Consider the following 25,680-nt stretch of genomic DNA (forward strand, 5'->3'; position numbering starts at 1 on the left):
GATGAGTGTCTTGGTCCTTGATGCACTTGTCCCCAAATGTCCCTTCCTCATTGCCCACACAGATCTCCTTGCCTTTCTAGCACTCTGCATCAGATGAAGAGACAGGTTGGAAACTTGCGCACCTAGTGGAAAACAAAATCTTGAAACAAAGAATTTCTCCAGGCCTCTGCTGAGGTATTACAGGGATGCCTACCTTTCAATGAATAGAAGGCAGACATCCATTCTCATCCTCCTGGGCCTCTCTGCAGCAGTTGACATTTGTTTACCTGGAGAGAGGTAGGAGGAGTCCATGGTAACATGCTAAAATGGTTTAAGTGCCTCAGGGAGGGATGCACCTAAGCAATAGCGGTGGGAAACTGAACATCTGCTGCTAGATCCCTCACTTGTGAAGACACACAAAGGCTCAATTTTCTTTTTGTTCCCGTTCAACATCTACATGCAGCCACTAGGTGAACTAGTAAGACAACACGGACTCAAGTGTCAGCCATTTACAGAGGATATGTAGCTCTGCTTAATTTACATATGGCAAAGGACACATTATCTAGAGGTGTGGGTGATCCAGCCAGCTTTCCAATCGGGCAAGCCTCCAACAATAACTGTATCAAAAACATCCCCACTACCATACCAGTGCAGCTACGATTACTCTGCCTCTAACCCAGTTGAAATCTGCTCCTATTGCTGGCCACAGGCCTGTGAGTCTCACAATCCTTCCAGTAAACAAGTCATTGATTTTAAGGCTAGAAGGATCCGCCTTGATAATCTAATCTCCTGCATAACACAAACCATAGATTTCAGAGTAGCAGCCGTGTTAGTCTGTATTCGCAAAAAGAAAAGAGAGAGTACTTGTGGCACCTTAGAGACTAAAATTTATTTGAGCATAAGCTTTCGTGAGCTACAGCTCACTTCATCGGATGCATTACAGACCATAGAATTTCACCCAGTAATTCCTGCAACTGACAAAATTATTCGTCTTTGCAACGTAAATAAGCAACATCAAATGCAAAAACTTGTGATTGAGCTACAGCATCTTTCAGAAAGACATCCAATCTTAAATACTCCCAAGTGATGTATTTGCCACATCCCTTGGTCATTTGTCCCAATGATTAATTATCCTTCCTGACAAAAAGTTACATCTTGTTTGCCATCTGAATTTTTAAAAAACTTTATCTTCCAACAACTGGATCTCATGATGTTGGTCTGCAAGTTCAAAGAATTCCCTGAAATCAGGTAATTTCTGCCAATGTAGGTACTTATAGACTGATCAGGTAGCCTCTTAAATGTTCTTTTCTGATAACTACAGGAATTGAGCTCTCCACAGCTGTTTAGGAGTTTTCCAAACCTAAAAAAAGAAAGTTGGAAGGAATTTACAAAATGATTTGACGTGGCAATATTAAAAATAAACAAACATAGTCCTCCAGTAGAGGTATCACTTATGCCTTACGGAGGGAATATTTCCCTCCTCCTACTTGATACTCTGTTTTATACATCCAAAGATTGTGTTAACGAAAAAGACCTATTACCTCCAAGTCCTTTGCAGAGTCACTACTTATGGGGGCAACCCCCCATTTGATAAGTATGTCCTACATTCTTTGTAACTAGATGCATAACTTTGCATTTCACCATCTTAAAATGAATGTTTGATTGCATCAACATTATAAAACAATCCACATCATTACTTACCATGCCACCAACCAGTGTGGCAATATTTTATAATTTTATTCCAGGTCATAGATAAAAATATTGAATGGCCTTAAAGGACTTCACTGGACAGATCCTTCACTGATTATTTTCCATTACTTATATTTTGGAATTCATCAGCCTGTTTTTAATCCCTTGAATGAATCATACTGATTTTGTATAATGCTATGTAAACGATAATGTAATGTGGTATTAAGCCAAATACCTTCCAGAAAACCAAGTACATAGTTACCTTTATCAACCAAATTTGTAATCTTGAAGAATATTTAGTTTGACAAGAGTTATTTTCTATAAAACCACGTTGACTCATGTTAACTATATACTGTCCTCTAATTCTTTGATAGAGTCTGATATCAGCCAATCCATTATTTTGCTTGGGATCAATGGCAGGCTAACCAGTGTATATATTTTCCAGGTCAACCTGTTTTCCCTTTAAAACATTGGCTCATCAGTGCGCTGGAAGTTCCCCAGTTTTCCAAAAGGTATTAAACATTAACTGTCCAGAGAAATCTTTAATCAACTCCTCTAGAACTCCTTGGTGCAAATTATTCAGATTGTCGTTTTAAAAGCTTGTTACTGTAGTGCTATTTAATGTCCTTAATTATTGCTTTAATAAAAAGTATTTCATTGTCATGAGACTGAAACATCATCCAGCTTTATTCCAAATGCAAGACAGATATTGAAGACTTCTGCACTGACAATTTTATCATCTCCATTTAGTAACTGACTTATCCCAGTGTTGGGATTTCTTTTTGTTCCCAATGTATTAAGAAGTTCCCTAACCTGACTGACCATAGATATTTTATCAATATTTTTAGCTTCCCTTTTCAGTTGTCCACACTTCTTAATTTCTACATTATAGTCAATGCCATCAACATCCCCTTTCCTCACTTGTATATAATTGCTGTTTTCACTTTCCCTTTTAGCCAAGATTATTTTTAATCTATTTTTAACTAGCCATAGGAGCACTCGTGACTGAAGAATTATAGCCTTTTGAATATCAAGTGTTCCTAAACAACTTCCACTTTCCCCCCACACTTCTGTTTAAAATTTTTGCTCCCTCAATTTTTATAATTATTTTTAGCTTTGGGAAACTGGCCATTTTCATAGCAATCTCATAGCAATTTTAAATCTGTCATTTTAAGTTAGATTTAGACATCGATGTAGAATAGTCTTTAGGTAAAATCATGGCCCCATTTAAATCAATGGGAATTTTGCCATTGACTTCAGTGAGTCCAGGATTTCACTCTTAGTCTCCATCATGCAGTTTCTCCTGAGCTTTAACACTATGAATTAAGTGAGCATTATAAACGTTCTAACTTGTAGGTGTGAATAAGTTAACAGGAAGTCAGAACAAAGCATTTAAATTTTATGAAAGATAAAGTGTACAGTAAATATTGTGAAATATATTTTGTTTGTAAAGATTGGGTAGGTCAAAGCTGGCATTTACACACAAACAGGAAAAACGAGAAGTGATGGTGTACTTTATAGTACTGAAATGTATCCATTCGATTTTTAATCATATGTAATAACAGTGTATGTTGGTGGAGAACCTCTGGCCCACTGCTTAATGTAATCCGGCCTGTGGAAAGTCCCCAAGTCCCCCTCAGCTCCTGGGCGGAGGGGCGATCAGGGAAGCTCTGCATGCTGCGCCTACCCCCAGCACCAGCTCCACAGCTCCCATTGGCTGGAAATCTTGGCCAATGGGACCTGTGGGGGCGGCACCTGCACCCCCTGGCTGCCCCTCCGCCTTAAGGCAGGCAAGGAGCCTGCCTTAGCCCCGCTGCACCGCCGACCGGGAGCTGCCTCAGGTAAGCGCCACCTGGCTGGAGCCCACACCCCAAACCCCCTGTCCCAGGTCAGAACCCCCTGCCACACCCTAACTTCCTCCCAGCCCCTGCACCCTACCTGCACCCCAGCCCCCTGCCCCCAGGGGTGCCCCCCACACCTTAACTCCCTCCCACCCTCTCTTACCCCCATAAAGGTGCTACATGCAAGAAAGCTTGTCCCATCAGTTTGAATTGTGGAAGAAGGAAGTAAAGATACCAAACATATTCTTCCTCTCTTTGCTTTTTGGACTGTCACAGGGCTGGAGCTAGGAAATAAAAGCGGAGAATCCCCAGGATCAACCTAGGTTAGCCCTAAAACATTCAGTGTTGATAGATTACTACATCTCTCTGTCACTTTTTGGAACCGTAGGCTATAACTCATTTGTGTATATATGTTGCTTGCTTAACCTGTAAATAACTCTCGTTTCCCCTAGTTTATAAATCCTTAGTTAGTTTGCTATTGGATAGATTACAAGCATTGCCTTTGGTGCGAGATCTAAGATACAAATTGACTTTGGATAAGTGCCTGGTCTCTTGGGACTGGGAGTAACCTGAATATTTTGTGATCTTTGGTGTAAGTGACCATTTATCACTAAGACCAGCTTGCCTGGGTGACAAGATAGGCTGGAGTGCCCCAGGGGACTGTCTGTGACTCCATAGTAAGACTTTTATTGCACTTCAGGAGTTCACATTTGTTACTGGGTTGGTAAAATCTAATTATAGAGCAAAGCACCAGTCTGGGGTGTCTGCCCTACTTTTTGACAGTCTATCCTGAAGTTGGCACTCCAAACAGTGTGACAGCCAGGATACCCCAATATCATCTGCTTTATACAGTTTTATTCACTCTCAAAAATGAATATTTGCTGGATCTTTAATTCCACAGAACTTCATTGTCCAGCCATCCTTTTAAACCTTTGTCATGTTCAAAAAAAGTATTAAAAATTGTTTTATCCACTGTATTTATAACTATCCACTGGATGAATGCTCTCCCTCTTCAGATGTAGTCATTTACCAGTAAAATAATAATCACATGTAATGGCGTATGGCACATGAAAGTTATCACTGTTCATCTGTTGCTTTGGGGAGAAAGAGAATGAGAGGTTTCAGGTCAAATTGGACTTATCAGCTTTCGTAAAACCATTGAAGAGAATAAGAGATTTCTTACCTGATAATTTTCTCTGTTAGCAGCTTTTCTCCTCACTCATTATTCATGGACTAATGACCCCAACCTGTGGAATTCAAAGGTGATCCAGTGTTGTTGCCAGAGGCTCCAGGACTAACTTCTGCCCATCAGAAGAGTTCTTTCAAAACTGTAGAAACATTCCAGCAACTAATCATTAGCATTAAGACAACTGGATATAACATATTACTATTAACTTTAAAGACATTATGTCTAAGTGTTCCTTGACAGAAAATGTTCAGTTTTTTATCAGACTAATAGGATGGGTTGAATTCAGAGACAAGCTGCTAACAGAAATTAAATGATCAAAAGAAATTTCTCATTCTATTATGCAGCTTCTTTCCTCAGTCATTACTCATGGAAAGTAGCAAGCAGTGAATCCTCAAACTAGGGAGGGGAAGAATAAGCAGAGATTAATTATTATAATAGAATAATAGGCAGGAATGGAAGTTCCTTCATATATAGAGTAAGCGCTTTATAAAAGAAGGAGTAATGTGGGCACCAACCCAGTTGCACCTGCCTACCAAAGGATACCACTGAAGAGGGATGGAAATTTATTTTGCAAATCTTCCTCAAATGAGGCTAATACACTTCTCCGTCAGTGCCTTTGGGGACTTCTGTGAATAGTTTTCCAGATGCCTAGTTTGCAGAATTTTTCATCACTTATCTGCAGCAAGCTTGAGGTCCTAAGGCCTTGGCATTTCAAATAGAATGAGATGAACAAAATACAATTAGCATAAGTACTTCATATGCTTGAGATATAGCTTTAGAGCTCTAGGAATGCCTCCCAAGGATTAGAACAAAATGAGAACCGTTTACCAAGAACTGTGGAAAGAGGAGCTTACCTTGAACAGAGAGGTTTCTGGAACTACAAGAATAACCATTTCTGTTTGACAAAGGAAGTGTGGTTCTTGTATGACCATAGGAAATAATTCCCAAAACTTCCCAGTTGTAGGTAAAGGCAACTAGAAAGGCCAGCCATGGGGTTATCTAATTTGTCATTGTGATTAAACTTGGCACCCAGTACTCTAGTGGAAGACCCAATGTGTCTGTCTGTAAAGAGCTGCTCTGACTGGTACCCACGTTTTCTAAGGTGTTTGATTGTAGGACAACCATTTCTCCTGGAGAAACCCATATGTAACTGAGATCACCAGACCTTTGGGATTATGACGACATGTGTGTCACAATAGCATCTGGAGGTCAGGGTTCTATAGTGCTGGGCACTACACACACAAAAGAGCTTTTGGTTTTCCTTCACACCAGAAATGTAAATCTAGATCAATGAACAAAATATTCTGGTTGAGTTCTGTTTGGATACCAAATTATAAGAGATTATGGAGAGTTCATGCTGAACTACGCTTCTCTTCCGATATCCAGGCTGTTAATTGTAGCTGTTCGCAGTCTGAATGAAGGAGTCCCTCTCTCAAGAGGTCTGGTGTTTTCTGCAGGTGTAACGTATGCTTCTTAGCCATATAACTAGTCCACAGTGGGCCAGTGGAGAACTAGGAGGAGAAACACAACTCTCCCCTTTTCCATATCCTTTAAGTGAACTGTATTGAATCCAGAACATTTCTTCCATGGTCACAGAGAAACTTTGACATCTGGTTACTCCCTGGTTTTGGAAGGGATATAAAAAGCTACTCATGCCTCAATCATAAGCCAACTTCTAACAGGAGGTAGAAGACTTCCTCTGAGTACCATAACTGCCTACTACATGATTTCTTGTACCTTCAACTGCTGCAACTGGTACTGTTCACAGTCACAGACAGGATACTGGATTACGTGAACACCTAGTTCAATCCCCTTGGATTATGTTTGCGGGTTTTGCTTTTTTTCCCTGGATAGAGGTATTGAAATGAACTAAAAGGTTGCATATGGAGAGATTTTGGAAATGTGTCTTTCAAGGATGCTTGCATCCATAGTGAGCCTGCAAGGGTCTAGCATGAAAGTTGGGCTGGCTTTCAATATGTTGTTTGTACTTACCTGCCCACAAAGGGGCAGTTGAATGTTATAGGAGAATGACACCTAATTTTGCAAGTCCATGTGATCTTATGTCAGCAGAAGACATTTCAGCCATTCAGGGTATGAATCTGATGCATCTAGCCATTGTAAATAATTGGTTACTGATGACCCCTCAGGAAATAATTGATGCAATGAAGTTTTGGATCTTTGCAAATCTTTACTGCTATGGTTGCATTGAGATCAAAAGCTCCTCTTGATTTTGAAGAGCTGGTGGCTCTGTATCTTTTCCAGCACCTATATTTATGAATGGGTCTTTCTCCAGAAAGTGTACTGACTGGCATGTTGTATGTGCATGGTTATAGGTGCACAACATACAACCGGACACTTAAAATTCTAGGTGCAGAGACTAGACCAGAAGGAAGTTGTGAACAGGAGTTGTGAACTCTCATACACAAATGCTCTTTTTGTCTGTGTCACGCTGAGGATTTTGAGGAAAATTTATCTTGATTTCCTTGGGAAACTTCTGCTCCAGATTTTTCCTTCTGCCAGAGTAATAATCCTTTCATGGGTACCCTTGTGTGACATGGGTAGCCCATCAATGCTAACTTGTAGAGGGCATATCATACCATACCTTTCATTAGGCCTGACACACTCATTGCCCAAACTCACGGCTGTCAGTATTTGTAGCTAAAAGTTGTCATATAAACGGTATACAAATTGGCAAGATGCTGGTATTACTATTATTGCGTGATGTATGTACTGGCAGTGTATAAAGAATTATAGACATGTGCTGGAAATATGTTCCTAAAAGGTGTTTGGCAGGCAGTGCCTAAGCCCAGCCTATCCTAGACAATTTTGCCAGGTTGACTATGTCTCTAGTGAAAATTAAACAAGACCACAGTCAATGAAAAGGATATTTACATGCAAGGTAAACAAAGCCATTAGGCAAGCAAGCTGAGGACCCACTTCAGTATCTTGGTGGGGGGAGGAAACAGGGACAGGAATGACAACTCTGGATCCTTTCAGGGTTTCCCCCCACTCCAGCCCAGGTCTGTTACAAGATTTACTCCCTGAGCAAGCTGGATAGCTTCCTCCTCATCCTTAGATTCTTTCCTTGAAAGCCCAGGAAGTCCTGATCAGATTTTTCTGCATTGTCACTAAGGTTCCTTTTGGGGGGGACGGGGGACTGGGGACCCAACATGCTGGTTTGACTCTGAGCTTCGTATCCTGGCAGTGCAAGGGTTAGCTGGTTGGGAACAGGTAGGGCATAATTCACCCTCTATAGAGCATCACAGGGAACATTGCCTAGATTTAAGCCAGGTATTTTCAGGATAGCTCTGCTATACAAGAATGGGGGACAGAGTAGTCCTGCAGGGAGTGGCTGTCGTGGCAGATCCAGGTTGTTGAAGCCACAACACTACTATTTACCTGATCCAGGGGAGGAGGCAGTGAAGTTGCCACTTCCCAAAAAACAAACAATAAAAGCTTTTAAAACAAAATGGTTGGGAGAAACTGAACTGTCAAACTGATTCCACTGCCAGAGACAGAAAATCTGGTGCCCTGAACTGAAGGGCAGAGTTTAGTCCTAGAGGCTCCAGCAACATTGGACAACTTCCAAATTCCACAGATGGAGGGTATTAGCCCATGAGTAATGAATGAGGAGAGAAGCTGTGCAACAGAATTCCCCTCTCACCATGTAGATTGTTACGGTAATAAAGGGTGAAAATGATTTAGAAACCAAACCAGCGTAAGTAAGTAACATTTATTTTACATAGAACAATCTCCAAAGAATACATTTAAAAACAGATTTTAAATTGCATTTATTTACTGATTTTATTTATTTTTGTACAAAAAAAGACAAGCACAATTTAAGTATTCTAATACCTCAAGTAATTAAAAAAAAAAAAAAAAAAAACTATCGATCACTATTCAGCTTGCCCCTTTGCCACTTAAATTAAAAGGCTGTGAGTAGAAAGTTTTACTTACCCGAGGCAGTAGTGCATTTTTATTTAGTAGGAATAAAAATCACAAAATATATTTTGTACAAGTAAATGTCATTGTAACTTTATAATTACTATAAAATTTTATTTCAAATTGCACAGGAGTTCACTTTACAGTTGACAATTGCCAGAAAATAGGCTTAGCATTTGACTATTTGCCAAAAATATCCCTTAGAAACAAATTAGGATTTCTTTCAGAGAATACTTCAAAAGTCTAATAAGAACTGTATTATGTAACTTGGATAATTTAAAAATATAATGTTTTCATAGGAAGAAGTGTATATATTTATGCCATTGAACTAAATTTATTTTCTGCCTACTTTAAAAACCAGCCCTCCCCTCTGGCTCCGAAATAGCTGAGTGTCACTAAATAATGATATACTTTCCAATCAAAGTTCCAACACCACAGTGAAATCTGGAAGTGTTTAAATTAATCTATTTTCTAATTTACTACTGCAGTATCAAATGATTGAAAAGGCACCTAAGTATATTCTTCTGAACAGTTTAGTCTTTTTGACATCAAAAACAACATCCAATGATAGCAACTGCAAACAAATGTTTAAAAGCAAAAATACTGAACAGACATTCCTATTGATTTGATGCAGAGTCCACAATATCTGCAATCTTCATTTTCCATAGAATTTCTTATTCAACAGGAATATGAGCAGGTTTACATTCACTTTAGCTTTATCAAACATTTTCATTACAGCCACACCTTCATATTGCATCTGAAGCAAATCCTGCAATTAAGAATAAAAAAAAGTTATTCTTGGCTTGGGTTCACACTTTAGGATTCTCAATTTGAAAAATAAAAGCAACAATTCTGGTGCATTTATTTATAAGTCTAGAGCCTCAAGCGCTAGAGGCTTCACAGCTGAAATGACATTTAGTAACTAATTTTTGACACACTTACTGTATTGTCATACATCTAAACTAAAATTATCCCCCTCTATATACCCAATCTCAGGCTGAGCTTAATATCCTACCTCAGTAACACTGTTACTTCCCCCCATTATACTATACTGCTCCAATAGTTTAGGAACAATCAGAAAGGGTAGATTTTAAGGTCCAATAGAACAAATTTAAACTTTACCTGAAAATGGAGTTCCACTTTTTCCATCTGAACACCCAAGAATTTTGCTTTGATTTCAAAGTCACCGATTTCTTCACCAGGTGTGATGTCAAACATAACATTTTTAAACCTTAACAGAAATTGGATATATAAATGTATGCCACACAATTTCACGTGATCAAGAAACAATAGAGAAAGCCATGAAAACAAAATCTGTACTATAAGCACTAGTATTTTCCTTTTCCTGAGCACAGTATGCACTCATGACAAGTACGTAATCTGAAATCGTAGGTATTACTACTGCCCCCATGCCCAACAGTAGCAGAATCTGGGAGACTGCAGGGCAGCTTCTGGTTTGGAGCAGAAATCAGTAGCGCAGAGTTGGGTATTTTCTTAGGCTATATTAACACTCAAAGTGCTTTACAGTATAGGAATACAAGCATACTATACCAGCAGAGTACTCCTGGTGTGGATTCAGGAACACTGGCAAAGCTGTGCTTTCTACTCGTATAATAAAACGACCTCCCATGAGTAGAACAAGCATACCAGTAAAAGCAGAGTTTTGGTGGTGTAACTGCATCTACAATAGGGGTGTCTGCCAGCACAGCTGCATCAGTAAGGGATCACACCCCTGACTAACAGTGCTATGCCAGCAGAAGTCTGCAGTGTAGCATGGCTATAGAGTAATTTATTTACAAAATGCATACACAAGTTCTGTTTCCTTAAAGGGAAGAGGTAACAAGTGCTTAAATGACCCCTAGCCGGCAAGCTATTAACTTTTTGCCATAACAGGACATGGTCTTATTGACTATACAGATTTAGCTTCTATCAGATCCATCATCATCATCAGGGGATCTCCCAATAGAGACTGAAGCAATAATGGAAGTTAGTGTCTCCATCCTGAACTGATCTCTCTTCTCTGATCTGTTCAGCTTTTTAAGAGCCAAAGGAGCTTGAACCACTGCTGATCTTTAAACTTAGTATGTGTAATATAAAGTAGAGCCAAAAACACGTTTCATCTTTAGGTAAAAGGTCTTTTTAGCTTTATGTACCAGGACATTTGGGTCCTGGCATATCAGGTGGCTATCAGTGAGGCTCTGAAGACACATGAGTCATTGAAGTCCTTCTGAGAGTGACCTGTATCTTTCCATCTACCAGGGCATTTGAGAAGATATCCTTCCCTTAGGAAGGGATGCTAAGACACCATGTCCTTTGCCAGGGATGTTATTGCTACATCAGCCTCAGGGGAGCTAGAAAACACTGTTAAGGTGCTAGAACCTGGTAGAATTTCAGGACTTAAATAGCCTTTTCCCCATTTGTTGGGAGTTTCCCCACTCCTTCCCCAGTGACTTCAATGGAGCAACATAGGAGGGGGATGGAAAGTTCTCTCTGTTTTGGATGAGTAATAGCTGTCCTTCATTTTAGCTTAGTAACGCTTTCTCTGGCTACATCTTGATGGTGTCCTCAACCTTCCTCTCCATGGTTTCAAACATGCCTGAAGGAAAGAACTTCTCATGCTGCTTTAACTTTGGGTTTTTCACAAAACCAGGAATTTTCAAACAAAGCTCCTTCTTTGGAGGAGAAACTGGAGCTCAAGGAAGATGAAGATCTAGGGTGCGTTGTCCTTTGTATTTTCTGGGGTTTGGCTTCTTTAAAAAATATGTATTCATTTTGCCTTTGGGAATGAAGTTTCATTCCGATTGGGGGCCCACTCTCCCATTATACTTGGGGCTTTTGAGGTTTAGCTCATGTGAAGGGAAGGAGGGAGGGTTGAGCTTTTGCGCTCCTCAACCTTGAATATATTATTGGAAAGGAAATGCAAAGCAGCATCCTCCTAAGGGACTGGATTCTCCTCTTTAAAAGAAGGCTAACTGGAAAATATGCCAGACTCCTTGCTCTTGACAATAACTCACTTAAGTGAACAGGAAGGAACTCTGGAATTTCTTTTTTGAAGTAGACGGGACCAGTTGATTGTGAGGTGTTAAATTAACAAGTCTCCCCCAATTTCCCTCAAAGAATCCCTGATTAATACCACAGGGGCTCTAACAAGCCTCACCACCAATATGAACTGACCCATCCTTGCTGAAATATCTCTGGAGGAGTCTTGACTAGGGTGCGAGGAAGAATGCAGGGACCTCAACATGTCATTGAAATGCTGCATCATTTTCTTTAGAAGAGCAAAGGCACATGGACCTTTGAAAAGTGTGACAGAGCTGTTTTTTCTATAGCTTCTGAAAAAGGTCTCCTCACAAATGAAGCACTCCTTGATTTTCAGTTTGTTCTCTTTGGCTTGCTCAGTATGATAGAACTCAGCAGGAATGACAAAGCACCCTGAAAATTTTTTGGTCCTCTACAGGAGAAAGGTGAGATGTTTTGCTTGCAACTGTCCCAAACAGAGCTATGAAACCTAGGATACTGGATAATGCGGGAGACTTCAAAAACCAATTCTGCTTGCATTGCCAAAGGACGAGGGTGGAAGGAAGCACAGATAAGCCACATGTGACCTGTCTCTGGTATTTGCAGGAAGAGAGCTGAAGCCCAAGTGTCTCAGCAGGAGGGAGGGGTCAGGATCCAGAAGCTTCAAAACTGAATGATTTTCACTAATGGCAATTTCAGCATAATGCCTGCTTTACTCAAAAGTTTATTACGATTACTCAGTGGATGAAAATGCAATAGCTGTTCAGCAAGTCAGCTGTATCAGCACTTATTAAATTACTTTAAATGGAACATCTAGAAGTTAGCTATAATGTTGCAATAATATATGGTGCCTATTCTCACAAATAAGTCATTAAGTAGCAAACTACAAAGACAGCAGGGAAAAAGTTTATTAGGATATGCAACTGTAATTTCCCTTCCTAATGTATAAAAACCTCTACAGTAATGTGAGGAAAAAAGAATGCTGACACTTCTGAACTTTTACCAAAACAATGACTGGTTAAAGAGTTGTCAGTTTCCCTGGCTCTTGTCATACTCACTGGCTGGTTTGAAGATCTTCAATTTCTAGAATGATGCCTTTTTCATGTAGTCTTGCTGCTGTATACTTTAGTGATGTGTGCTTAAGTTTTTTGTTTCCCTTCTCTTCTACTTTTCCATCTAATTTAATTGATCTCCGAGAATTTCTGTGGAAGAAAAAAGTTAGTAGTTAATCCACCCCCAAACATTTCTCTTTCACACTTATTTCTTTCCTTTTCTCCATAGTTCTTTGCAAAGGAATGGCTAACAAAGAGTTTTTAGTTCTTCCTTTACTCCTGTGTGTTCTTCTGAAGGCTCTTGTTAACTGTAACCAACTTTCACATAAAAAAATTAACACTGGAAAGAAACAAAATGGAGGAAAAAAGAAAAGGAACAGGTCTGAGCATTACTGGAATTACTATTAGAAAAATTATGAGACGTTTTGTCTGAATAATTACATATTTTTGTAAAGATTTTCAGCTGCTGAAAACTTAAATTTTAGCATCTGGTTATATTTAACTTATAGTAAGATGTAAAATGATAGAAGTGACAATAGATTTTCTTGTTTAAAAAAGTCCTTCTCCCTTAAAGAAGGCACAACTTATGTCAATAAAAGTTTACATTGTGAAGTCTTAGTTGTGGCTTTATTTCATGAGTAATGCAGTAATCCAGAAGTGAGTTATGCAGATCATCCCAGATAAGTGTCAAATATTTGCATCACAAAGCATATTTTAGCAAAGAAATATTTGAATAAAGTTAGTACTATTTTATATCCCTCCACCTTCAAGGAAGTTGCCTCAGAGTGAGGAGGAAAATAATAGTGATGCCCCAATGTAATGTTGCACATGGAGTTTGCACACGAGTACTCCTACTGAAACTCCAATTAAACTTTCCAATTTAAGACCAATAAATTGAAAACATACTTCTGTCAGACTTTTTTTTTAAAAAGGCTTTTTAAAAGGAGGCTTCAAGGAAATTTATTATCACTGTCTCCCTTTCGCTGTGTAGTTAGTTATTCAACAGTTAGTGACAATTCTGGTTCACTTTTTACACGTGAATTGTACTCAAATTTGCAACTAAGGATGACGCCCTCTACTTACATCAATGGCATTTGGAACTCTCTTAGATATTAAAAAGAAATCTTTCAACTCACTTTCTTGTTAAGTTGTCTAAGCAGGTTTTTATATAGGTGTTGTAATAATTTACTTGATCTTCATAAAATGTTGTCTTGGATTGAAGTGCAGACAGAGTCTGTTGGAGTTTCACTAATTCAGCTTTTCGATGATGTCGGTATCTTCTTTGATTTCGTATGTCCTAAGGTAAAAAGTTTTGAATTGAATAATAAATTGATTTGAATTTTTTAAATAAAATTTCCTCACAAACCACCACCAAAATCTGTTCAATGCTTCTGTGACTGAATAGTAACTTATTGCTCACTCATTTACTGGGGAAAAACCATGAATTATAATACTGCACTTGCTCATATTTCCCAGAAGTGGTTTTTTGAAGTGTAGATACAAATCCTACGTGTACAAAGTACAGCATTTAGTTGTGCAAAATGGATAATGACACCCCTAACCCATCTATGTGCAATTTAGTCATCTGCTCATAAAAGCATATTTCTTTTATCATTTATTATTATTTTTGCCTATTATGCTGAAGGGAGAGTCTGTTTCAGCAAATAAACCATTATTTGATGACCATTAAAAACTAGTTAAGAAAATCCACAAAAACTTTATGGTATGTTATTTCTTCGAATATACTGATGCTACAGGTAGAGACTTAGTCAGCTTCTTCACTCCAGCGTATAGAATTTACAAACACTGGTGAGGACCGAGTGAGTCAACAGGTCAGATTTTAAGAGACAAATATTTGGGATCGGGTGAAAAGCCACTGATAGTTCTGACTCAGAGTTCTAGGACATTGCAGAATACAAAGGATTTATCTATTCATGTGATGCTTATTTTTAGGTCTTTAAACCACAATAAAAACTGTTACTTATTACAACTGTGGTTCTTCGAGATGTTGTAGTCTGTGTGGATCCCACTGTAGGTGTGCATGTCCTTTGTGTATCCATTTGGAGTCTTGATTAGCAGTGCCTGGGGCCACACATACATTCTGTGCTTCCTTGTGCTCCCATGCAAGGGCATAAAGGGTGGAAAAGCCACAATCTCCCCCAGGTCCCCACAATCAAAACCCTGGGTTGCTAAGGTCTCAAAGTGGAGTTTGAGAGCTGGTCATAGGATCCACATGGACTACATCTTGAAAAAAAGACTTACTCACCATTGCATAGAGTCACAGGGTTACAAGGGACCGCAAGGGTCATGCAGTCCAGTGGTTCTCAGCATTTTTTCATTTGTGGGCCCCTTTAATTTTTTTAATGGAGGGGCAGACCCCTGTGGCCCACAGACCACATGTTGAAAACCCCTGTTCTAGGGTAATGACAACTTTCCATGGATTCCTTAGAGATAGCCTGCAGACCCTGATGGGTCCATGGACCACAGGTTGAGAACCACTGATCAGTTTACCCCCCAACAACATGTAGGATTTCTCGTAACTGTTTAAAATATGTTGCACAGGTCCATTATGCTGTAGATTTATGTGCATTCTGTGCACTGGTGCTGGACTGTTTTCCCCAGCAGTATGCATAAAGACCCACCTACTGCTAAACTCCTCATACTCCAAAGCCAGGATACAAAGGCTGAAGCATCAGGGAAGGAAGGTGCGTTGTATAATGGACATATGCAACACATCTTGAAGAACAGTTATGAGAAGGTGAGTAACCATTTTGTCTGAGTGCTTACATATGTCCATTATACTACTGGCGATTCCCAAGTTGATACTCCAGGAGGCAGGGCACAGAGTTTCACTGGAAGAGGGACTGCAGGACCATTTGCCCAACATTTGCAACTTCCTGTGATGCAGCAGACAGTGAGTTATGCCTGGTAAATGTACGACTACAAAAGTCCACTACGCTGCTCTACAGAGGTCCATAACTGGGACATGTGCCACAAATGCTGCTGAGGTCAAATGAGCTCTGGTCCAGTGCACTGAGTGTGTCAGGAGACATTACTCCTTTGGCAACACAACACAGCTGGTGATCCATTCTGAGAGCCTGTGAGTGGTCATCAGGTAGCCTCTCATACGTTCCTCATAAGATGAAAAACTGCAACGACATCCCCAAAAGGCTTTGTCCTACCTAACTAAAAACACCAATGCTCGTATGTCCATGGTATGGAGCTCCTCCTCCTCTTCCTTATGCATAATCAATTTTGGGAAGAAACCTGGTAGGAAAGTAGACTAATTTAACTTGAAATGGGACACCATATTCAAGAGGAAATTGTGGTGCGGTCTCAGCTGAACCTTGTCTTGGTAGAACACTGTAGGGTGGATTCATGACCAATGCATTCAGCTCTCTCACCCTCCTGGAAGAGGTAATGGCTGCTAAGGTGGTTCCCTTTGCAGTCAGGTGTAGAAACAAGCACAATGGTAAAGGCTAAAAAGGAGGTGACATAAGCACAGACACCACCAGATTTAAAACCAGAAAAACGTTGGGTCTCTGACAAACGTTCACACCTGGTAGTGTTTGGGTGAGCAAAGGCTGAAGGATCTATGTGAGGGGGAAATGCTGAGATGGCCACCAGATGCACCCTAATGGAGCTAAGAGCTAGACCTGACTCCTTAAGACACAAAAGATAGTCCAGAATTGATTAAATCTTCATCTGAGTCAGAGCCACATTACTGAAGCCTGCTGAGATGGAAAGAACATTTTCATTAACTCAGCTTAATAGCTCTTCTGGATGGCTTTCTGCTATTAAGGAGCGCATTCTAGAGTGCCACTGAGCAATGTGCCTGTTCTGCATTCAACCATGCCGTAAGGTGCAGCACTTTCAAGTCTGGGTGCAACATCCACCCATTGGCTGTGTGTCAGAAGGTCTCATATTACTGGTAACGAAGGTTCATAAGTGGACAGTTTGCAGAGGTGTGAATACCACGTCTATCTTGGCCAGGCTGGAGCTATAAGGATAATTCTGCCCTGATCTTGATTGAGCCTGAGAATGACCCTGGGAATAAAGGGTATTGGCAGGTATGCACAGAGGAGCTTTGTTTCTCAGAAACAGGAAAGCATCTGATATTGATCCTGGGCTGTGATCCACCCTGGAACAGAAGCAGGAATACTTCCTGTTCCTTCGAGTTGCAGACAGATGTACAGACAGGAAATCCTGCACACAACATACCAGTTAGAACGCTTGTGTTGAGTGACCGTTAGTGTTCCCAGTGGAAAGACTTCCCCAGGTTAATTGCCAGGCCACCTGAAAGCCTGGCAGGTGTGATGCACTGAGATTGACAAAGCTCTGAATGCACCAGTTCCACAACTTGACTGCCTCTTAACAGAGGCAGTCTGACATGGCACCCCCATGCTTGTTCACATAAAACACTTGTGGTGGCGTTGAATAGTCTTGCCCTAAATGTGTGGCAGGAACTGCCAATATACACAGAATACAGCATGCAATTTGAGGACATTTATATGTAACCTGAGCTCTAAGGTCACCCAGATGCACTCCTCAACCCACAGCTGAGGCATCCATTACCAAAGTCATGATAGGGATAGGGAGAGAGAAAAGAACTCCCCTGCACAGGGAGTCTTGCCTCATGACAGTACTTTGTCAGGGATGCACACCAGCTTGTCTAGATAATGAATCTGAGGGCAATACACTGATTTGAGCCATGCCTGAAAATCTTTCAGGTACAGCCTGGCATTAGGGGTGGACCTATGTGAATGCTGCCCTATCATTTAAAAGTCTGAAGGAATTCCTCACAGTGGTCTGAGAATGATCATTGAGGAGCGCACTGAGCTCTCATATAGTATGAAATCTGGAATAATAAGGCAGGAAAACCCCTGGCTGAGGTCAAATCCAAGACTGCCCTGATGAATTCTATTGCCTCTGCAGAAGCAATAAAGTTGACTTTTCATTGTTCAATTTCAGGCCTAGGACATTGAACAGACACAGGATCTGAGGGACCATGGCCCTGAGATCTGTGGCAAGCATCACCATCCTGAAACTGAGGTGGTGTGTGTATTTGTTCTGTTTACTCAGGTCTAGGATAGGACAAAGACCACCTTTCCTCTGCAGAAGAAGAAAATATTGGGAGTAGAAGCTTTTCCCCCTGAGCTCTTGTGATACCTCTTCTATGGGTCCTAGATGAAGCAACAAGGCCATTTCATTGTAGTGTTAATGTGACAAGGGTCCCCTACAACTTCCTTTATGTCATCTTTCCATTCCTCCCTACTGTCCGGTAGGAGCTTGGTTAGGAAGAAATTCATCTTTCATTTAATAGTTACATTTTGTGTATGGGGCCTCACAGTTCATGATAAGGAGCTGTACCGAAGCAAAGGAATAAGACTTCCACCTGAAGAGATTCCATTTCTTAGAGTCCTCTTTTGGGTGCCCTTTGCAGATCTGGATTTGTGTATACCACCAGTTCCACCAGGAACCCTGGGTTATGTTAGCCATAAGGAATTCACAGCCTTGGTGTGATACTTGGTACCTTTTCTCCATCCTCTTGAATATAGCAGGAAGAGCAGCCAAGGTCTGCCAAAGTCCCTTCACCAGCTAGTGTATATTGTTGTTAATGAGGAGGACAATCCTGGTATAGGTTGATAAATTTAGGATGTCAGAGTTTTTGGGACTTTTCCCAGATTACTAAGGTTGTGATGTCCAGGGGACTGGGGTTGAAAGGTCATACAATACTTTAAAGTAGCCCAGTGCAAATGTTACGGCTGGTGTTACTGTTTCATCTAGTGACAATGACGACTTCTGATGGAGAAGGAAGTTAATGGGGTCTCAATCTGTTTGTGGAGGTTATCTGTCTCTAGCATGGAAGGCCTGGCCATTGCTGCCACTGGGAAGTGAGATCTCTTATTTTGTGATACGTGAGAAGGGGATCTGCTCTGAGACATGCACACTGTACAGGTGTTGGCTAGGTTGAGGTTGATGAACTCGCTGCCATTCATGTTTTGCCTATGATGGGGAGCCTCCGGCACTTCTCTGAGGTTCTCCCCCTTTCTGACATTGTGAATCAGTGGCTCAGGGACAGCAACAAGGAGTATATTTCCTCCAAGGGGGTGCCATAGTGTACGTGACATCGGTGCCTAGGAAGGTGGTATCAATAGTTGTCTGTGTGGAGGATGTCTCAGATGTGGATATCTACTCCTCTACCAGTATGTATGTCAGCACTGTGATGAGTTCAACAGTGTGTTTGTAAGGCACGCAATGCAACCTGTTCTAAGATCAGTACCAGGCCACTCCTTCCCTGTGCTGCACTAGCACCTCCCACCTCTTGAAACAATAGAGGACTTGGAGGATTTCTCTCTAGAGGGCTAGTATTTTGGTCCATCCTTTTGAGGCACTCATTGGTTTCAGTCTTGCTACCACAGACAGTAAGAGGGAACTGCGGGAGGATTGAGATTGCACGAGAGCTCAAGGTAGTACAGGGTCCACGCAGAGCCTGAAGGATGCTGCTATTCAAAGACTCCAACTGCACATGAGGCACACGGACTCCTACAGTAGGATCTGCACCAGTTCATACCGAAGGATAAAACTAGATTACTCTCAAAAACATCCCTCTCTCAATCTTGGATATTAATGATGTTGATTAAAAAAAACAAACTAAAGTATCATAACACAAATTAACAATTAAAAAAATGTCAGCAGCTTTAAAATGATCAATTCAGTCTGGGCTCTGCCAGCCACCTAAAAAAAACTTCCCACCCATGTGTCTAGGAAGCATTCCCTACACCTACTTCAAAAGCCCTCATAAACAGATGTCTTCCGCAGCAGGCCTGGAAAGTTATCTGATCTGGACTATTTCAGAAAAGGGAGGGGGCAAGTTCCGGGATCTCAAAGAAGATGCCCTGCCAGATACCCCCTACCACACACCTTTTGTAACAAGGGGGTTGCAGCTTGACCACAACTTTCTGACGACAACTGTGGCAGCATGGGGAGAGAGGAAATCCCTCAGTTATGGTAACAGAAATCGCATTAGAAAACATACCTTGCTATGTGTATTTGCAATGATAATCAAAAAAGCGTGCGTCTCATGACAATAGCTGATGCAAATTAATATATTTTTACATTAACTACATACACTAAATGGACAATATGAGCAAGAATGGGGATTTTGATTTGGGTCAAGGTGATTGGTTGCTACAAGCCTAACTCTTTATTGAAATAATGGAGAACACCACCCTCCTTTACTGTTTTTCATCATTGCTGCAGCTATTTTGCCTTATGCCAAAGGTATGTAAGGAAATCCTTTTTCTGACTGCTATTTTTAGTTGGTTTCTTAATAACTTTAAGCTCTGTAAAGATGAAAACTAATGATTACTCAAAACATTGTCCTTTGAAAAAATTGTTTAATTTTAAATGGGAAAAAAGTAGCTTATCCTCTCGCATTAGCACCTGCCATTTGCGGTGTATGCTTATCGATACCAATAAAAGAGCTAGATAAAAATATCCAGAGTATTAGAGATTGTCAGTTACTCTTAATCACTTGTGTAGTGTGGATAATAGAGGAAAAGTGCACACCCTTGCACATTATACAGCTCAAGCAATCATGTATTTGAGTATTTTAGCAACTAAATTTATTTCCTCACTTATTTTGAGGGTCTACATTTTTCTTTCAAACTGAGATGGAATCATCATTTGCATACTTTAGGTGACTCAGTTTGGTATTCTGTAGGAGGATGTTTATCACATGTACATGTGCATACGGTGAAAGGGTAGGTGCTTTTTTAGAAATCTTAAAACAGCACATTCCAATTACCTTAGCAATCTCATTGATGATTTCTTGGTACTTATTTGCTGAAGACACTAATCCAGCCTGTTCCAACGTGCGAAGATTTCTTTGTATTTTCCTTTTCTTTTGTTCTATTGGTAGCTGCGCATCTTCAAGCATAGACTGACTGTGCTTCATTTTCTCAGGAGTTTTGGAATCTAAGATGGCATGTTTCTCTACCACTTTTAAGTGCTCTGATTCCTGGAAAAAATACAGTAAAAACCAGTTGCTTAGTAGTTCATAATATATTATATATAAAAAGCATCCAGATGCTGTCACCTCTATGTAAAAGAGACAATGGAGAACTCAGAACAAGACTGTGTAAAAGAAATGCTATGTTTATATCCATGTTGATTAAACTGTTTTAAGGGAGTTCACTCTTTCCATGCCTCTTGAAGGCACCTTAAAGTAGGTCCATTATTAAGGCTACATTTTAGTCACCGGTATTTTTTAGTAAAAGACATGGATGGGCAGGTCACCAGCTGTGAATTTTTGTTTACTGCCCATGACCTATGACTTGTACTGTATACACCTAACTAATATGTGGGCGGGGTTGGGGAGCGCGCCACGGGGTGCATCCTGGGGCACTGTGTGTGTGTGTGTGTGTGTGTGGGGGGGGGGGTGGCCTTGGACCCCCACTGTTCTGGAGGAGGGCCGGGTGGCAGCGTGCAGCCCGGGACGCCCACTGGTGCTGGAGGGGTGCCGGGTGGCAGTGCACGGCTCAGGACCACCGCTAGTGCGGGGGGGGGGGGGGAAGACGGAGGATTGGCAGGCTCCCTACCCAGCTCCACATGTCCCTGCAGCTCCTAGGGGAAGGGAAGGCCAAAGCAGCTCCCCGTGCTGCCCCTACCACGAGCTCCGGCTCTGCAGCTCCCATTGGCTGGGAACCACAGCAAATAGGATCTGTGGGGGCAGCGCCTGCAAAGCCCCCTGACCCCTCTGCCTCGGAGCTGATGGGACATGCTGGCCGCTTCCAGAAAGGCCCCCCCTCCTGCTGCCGCTAAGCGCTGCCTCGCACCCCAACGCCCTGCCCTGCCCCAAGGCCTGAGCCCTTTCCCCACACCCACTCTGCCCCAGGTACTGCCTGATTTGCTCGGGCAGCCCCAGAGCCAGCTGCACCAGAAATCACAGAAAGTCATGGAATCCGTGACTTCCGTGACGGACACACAGCCTTATCCATTATTAAGGCATAAGTAAATTTGTTAGCTGGGACACAGGGAAGGTGTTTGAATTGCAGTCCCATGGTCTGATCCAAAAACCCACTCAAATCAGTGGAAAAACTCTTATGGACTTCAATAGGCTTTGTATCAGGAACCCCCGTTCTTAAAGACACCCCACCCCATTTTTTTTATTTTTGTTTTAAAAGATAACACTTTGACTTTTCTTGACATCACTGATATAGTTTGTGCATCCACTAAATATTTCAGGCTTCAACATTTGAGAGACGTCTGCAGAAGACAAGAGATTCCCACGCAATTCCCATACAAAGGAAGGCGAAAGGCTGTTTCCCACACAGTTGTTTGTTTATATTGCATAAGCAAAGAAGCTAAATGAGAAAATGCTTGAAATTAAGATCCTAGATTTTTTTCATGAAATATGTAGTAAAATAACTTACATTGGTGCATTTGATGGTATAGAGATCAAAGACTACGACACTTTCATAAACTATGTTAAAAATAATTTCATGGATACATGACAGTACAACTTCAATCTTATTCTAGGTGTTTTAGTATAAAAACAACATTTTCAAGTAGGAATAAGCCCTGTGATCTAAATGGAGCTTTTTAGTAAGACTCCTGAAATAAAATAGATAATGTACTTTCTACAATAGCTATCTCTGAAGTAGTTTTAAAAAAAATGCATATTAATTTCTGATTTTAATTCCAAGTTATCCAAATGAAAAAAAAAAGACCAAAATAAACTGATTTCCTGATAGATCTGAAGAATTTTAAAAATGTCTAATTTCATTTTATGACTGGTTCGGTTGAAAAAAATATTTTTCTCCATTGTTAACTGTCAGAGATATTTGTTACCTGTTTTAAGTCCAGGACAACGTATTAAAATACATTATATGAAGAGAGCAAAAATAACCTAACATTTACCTGTTGAGCAGAAGCTGGTGTTTCTAAGATTTCTAAGAGCGTATCTCCCGGTTGCGTTCGTATCACATCAACTACAAGTCTTTTTGTCCTTTTCAGAGAAATAAACAATGGATATTATAAGCCAGCTGTCATAGGAAGCATTTAGTTTCCTCATTTGTGACTTAACTAAAAAATTAAAGATCTCACACAAAATGTTGGTATTTTTCAAAGGTATTTTAGATTTCAGAGCTTCTATTAACAGCAGTATTAAACTAAATAATGGATTTTTGATATATGCACATTTTTGTATCAAAATTTATATGCTTGTGTTCCCTTTATTATTTTGGAGATTCAATCATCATGGTGATCGATGCCATAATAAGAATCCAGATAGCTAAATACAGGTGCATTTGTATCACTTAACTTAGGACTGGCAAAGTGAGATGGAAACACAGATCTTTCCAAAGTCTGACATATACACACACACATCTTTTATGAGCCACCTGGATTTATACTGAATATTTAGAAACAAAGACATTGCTGAACTTCAGAAGCAACATACAAATTAATAACGTGTATTACTGTGCACTGCTTAAAGAAAGAGGTGTCTCTAAGAGGAGAGAACATACATTTCTAAACAAAAAAGGAAATTGCCATATCCAGATATTTAAAAGTGGTGGGTTTTTGTGGTTGGGGTAAGAAGTTATCACAATTCCTGCTGTCTTTTCATTCCAAGAATATCCCGTTACACAGCTCTACTACAACATAATACATTGTTACACGAACTAGGTACATCTCTTTACACGCTAACAGCATAATACATAGAGATTAATGGATAAAGAGTAATGTATAGTATATGCCATGCTTCAAAGAAAGAAAATTTAACAATAGGGTTTTTGAAAAAAAATCATTTTGAAGTATGAGCAGTGAAACTTCTATGTTAAGTCCTCAAATAACAACTGTTTTATCTATGTAAACCACTGGCTTCATTTTCAAGACTAAACGTTTATATCCAACAAGAAATGGTAAGAAAAGATTGTATGGTCTTCTAATATATGCCCCTGCAAGAGACATTGCATTCTTACTTGACACAAAACATTTGAGTTTGAATCAACTTCTTATTGATGTATTAGAAATTCATACATAAAGAAAAAGGCAGCAGTGGCAGTAACTCCAGAAATGTCAGTAAACCGAATTACCATATTCGGATGCATATATAGCTGGAGCAGGAAGTCTGCTCAACCTACTGGAGGCATGGCAGCAGTGTTCTGTTCCCTCTGTCCATAGCTCCTCTTTACTGCATGTAACTGCTCAGACATATAGAATAGCTTCAAAGGGATTCCTTCTGCCATCTACTGCTCCTGAATTCACTCCAATATGCCAGTGAAGCAGAAGCTCTCTCAAAGTGAGTTTGCCTTAGCTATACTCAATTCAGATTTGTCTCCTTCTGAAGCTGCTTTCTCCAACCTTTGGTGATCTCCCTAGAACTTATTTCAGCAGACAGAAATTTATTACAACTATTTTATGCATTCATTCAGGAAAGGACTTAAGTACACGCTTAACATTGACTCAATGTGTCTTGGGCATGTGCTTAAGTTCTTTCCTGAATCCAAATGTTTTTCTGCATTGGTGCCATAGTTTATAGACTCCAAGTGCTGTTTAGGAGGAGAATGAGATGAACACACGGGGTACAGCTGTATACAGAACATATCCATTTTCTTCCCAGTCACGAATAGAGGTGCTGTCCGGTGACCAGAATTGGGCAAAACCACCCATGGATGAAGTTTACCTTATGTACCACTTTTTCCATGCAAAAAGATATGCATACAAAACACTGGTATAAGACAGCACCGAATATCATCCTTTGAAGAAAGATATTTGCAATTTTTAAGTTCAAAAGTCCTAAAGGTTTCCTTGAATTCTAATATTCTAAAGATATTTTTAAAAAATAAAATATTCTAATGAGTTTTATAGAAGAGATGCATCATTGAATTTGTAGGATATCCAGGAACAGTTAATCATACACAGTATATCTGGTTGTATATCTAGAAGCATACCATTTCAACATCAATTATTTAAATAATGGCATAGAGAGTACACCTATAAAGTTTGCAGATGATACCAAGCTTGGAGGAGGTGCAAGTGTTTGGAGGACAAGATTAAAATTCAAAATGATCTGGACAAACTGCAGAAATGGTCTGAAGTAAAACAGGATGTAATTCAATAAGGACAAATGCAAAGTACTCAGCTTAGGAAGAAACTATCAGTTGCACACATACAAAATGGGAAATGACTACCTAGGAAGGAGTACTGTGGAAAGAGATCTTGGGGTCATAGTGGATCACAAGCTAAATGAGTGTCAACTGTGTAACACTGTTGCAAAAAAAAAAAAAAAGCAAACATTATTCTGGGATATATTAGCAGGAGTGTTGTAAACAAGACATGAGAAGTAATTCTTCTGCTCTACTCCATGCTGATTAGGCCTCGACTGGAGTAGTGTGTCTAATTCTGGACACCACATTTCCAGAAAACGTGAACAAACTGGAGGAAGTCTAGAGAAGAGCAAAAACATGATTAAAGATCCAACAAATATGACCTATGAGGGAAGATTGAAAAAAGTGGGATTGTTTAGTCTGGACAAGAGAAGACAGACGGGACATGATAACAGTTTTCAAGTACATAAAAAGTTGTTACAAGGTTGAGGGAGAAAAGTTATTCTTGTTAACCTCTGAGGATAGGACAAGAAGCAATGGGCTTAAATTGCAGTAAGAGTGGTTTAGGTTGGACATTAAGAAAAACTTCCTGACTGTCTGGGGTGATTAAGCACTGGAATAAATTGCCTAGGGAGTTTGTGGAATCTCCGTCGTTGGAGATTTTTAAGAGCAGGTTGGACAAACACCTGGCAGGGATGGTCTAGATAATACTTGGTCCTGCCATGGGTGCAGGGGACTGGACTAGATGACCTCCCGAGGTATCTTCCAGTCCTACGATTCTATGGCAGTAGCAAGTTTCTATGAATGTTCCTTTTAAGACAGGAAAGCTAGTTGTCAGCTGAGGTAATTGTATT

General features: G+C 40.3%; 1 protein-coding gene across 3 annotated transcripts in view; it reads right to left on the reverse strand.

Moving 5' to 3' along the window:
- Positions 1–8,417: 8,417 nt before the first annotated feature.
- The window catches only part of IQGAP2 (IQ motif containing GTPase activating protein 2), a 233,134-nt gene continuing 215,871 nt past the window's right edge, over positions 8,418–25,680 (reverse strand). For 2 of the 3 annotated variants that reach the window (XM_038401257.2, XM_038401260.2), the window contains 6 exons: positions 22,635–22,722; positions 20,521–20,733; positions 13,847–14,007; positions 12,717–12,860; positions 9,763–9,871; positions 8,418–9,409 (listed from right to left, as the gene is read on the reverse strand). In XM_038401257.2, coding sequence (XP_038257185.1) covers positions 9,296–9,409; positions 9,763–9,871; positions 12,717–12,860; positions 13,847–14,007; positions 20,521–20,733; positions 22,635–22,722 — 829 coding nt within the window. In that variant the 3' untranslated portion in view covers positions 8,418–9,295. Of the gene's footprint in view, positions 9,410–9,762; positions 9,872–12,716; positions 12,861–13,842; positions 14,008–20,520; positions 20,734–22,634; positions 22,723–25,680 lie in introns of those variants that run through there. The other variant, XM_043515279.1, reaches the window with a different exon arrangement.

This window comes from Dermochelys coriacea, chromosome 5 (assembly GCF_009764565.3).
Source record: "Dermochelys coriacea isolate rDerCor1 chromosome 5, rDerCor1.pri.v4, whole genome shotgun sequence".
Lineage (NCBI taxonomy): Eukaryota > Metazoa > Chordata > Testudines > Dermochelyidae > Dermochelys > Dermochelys coriacea.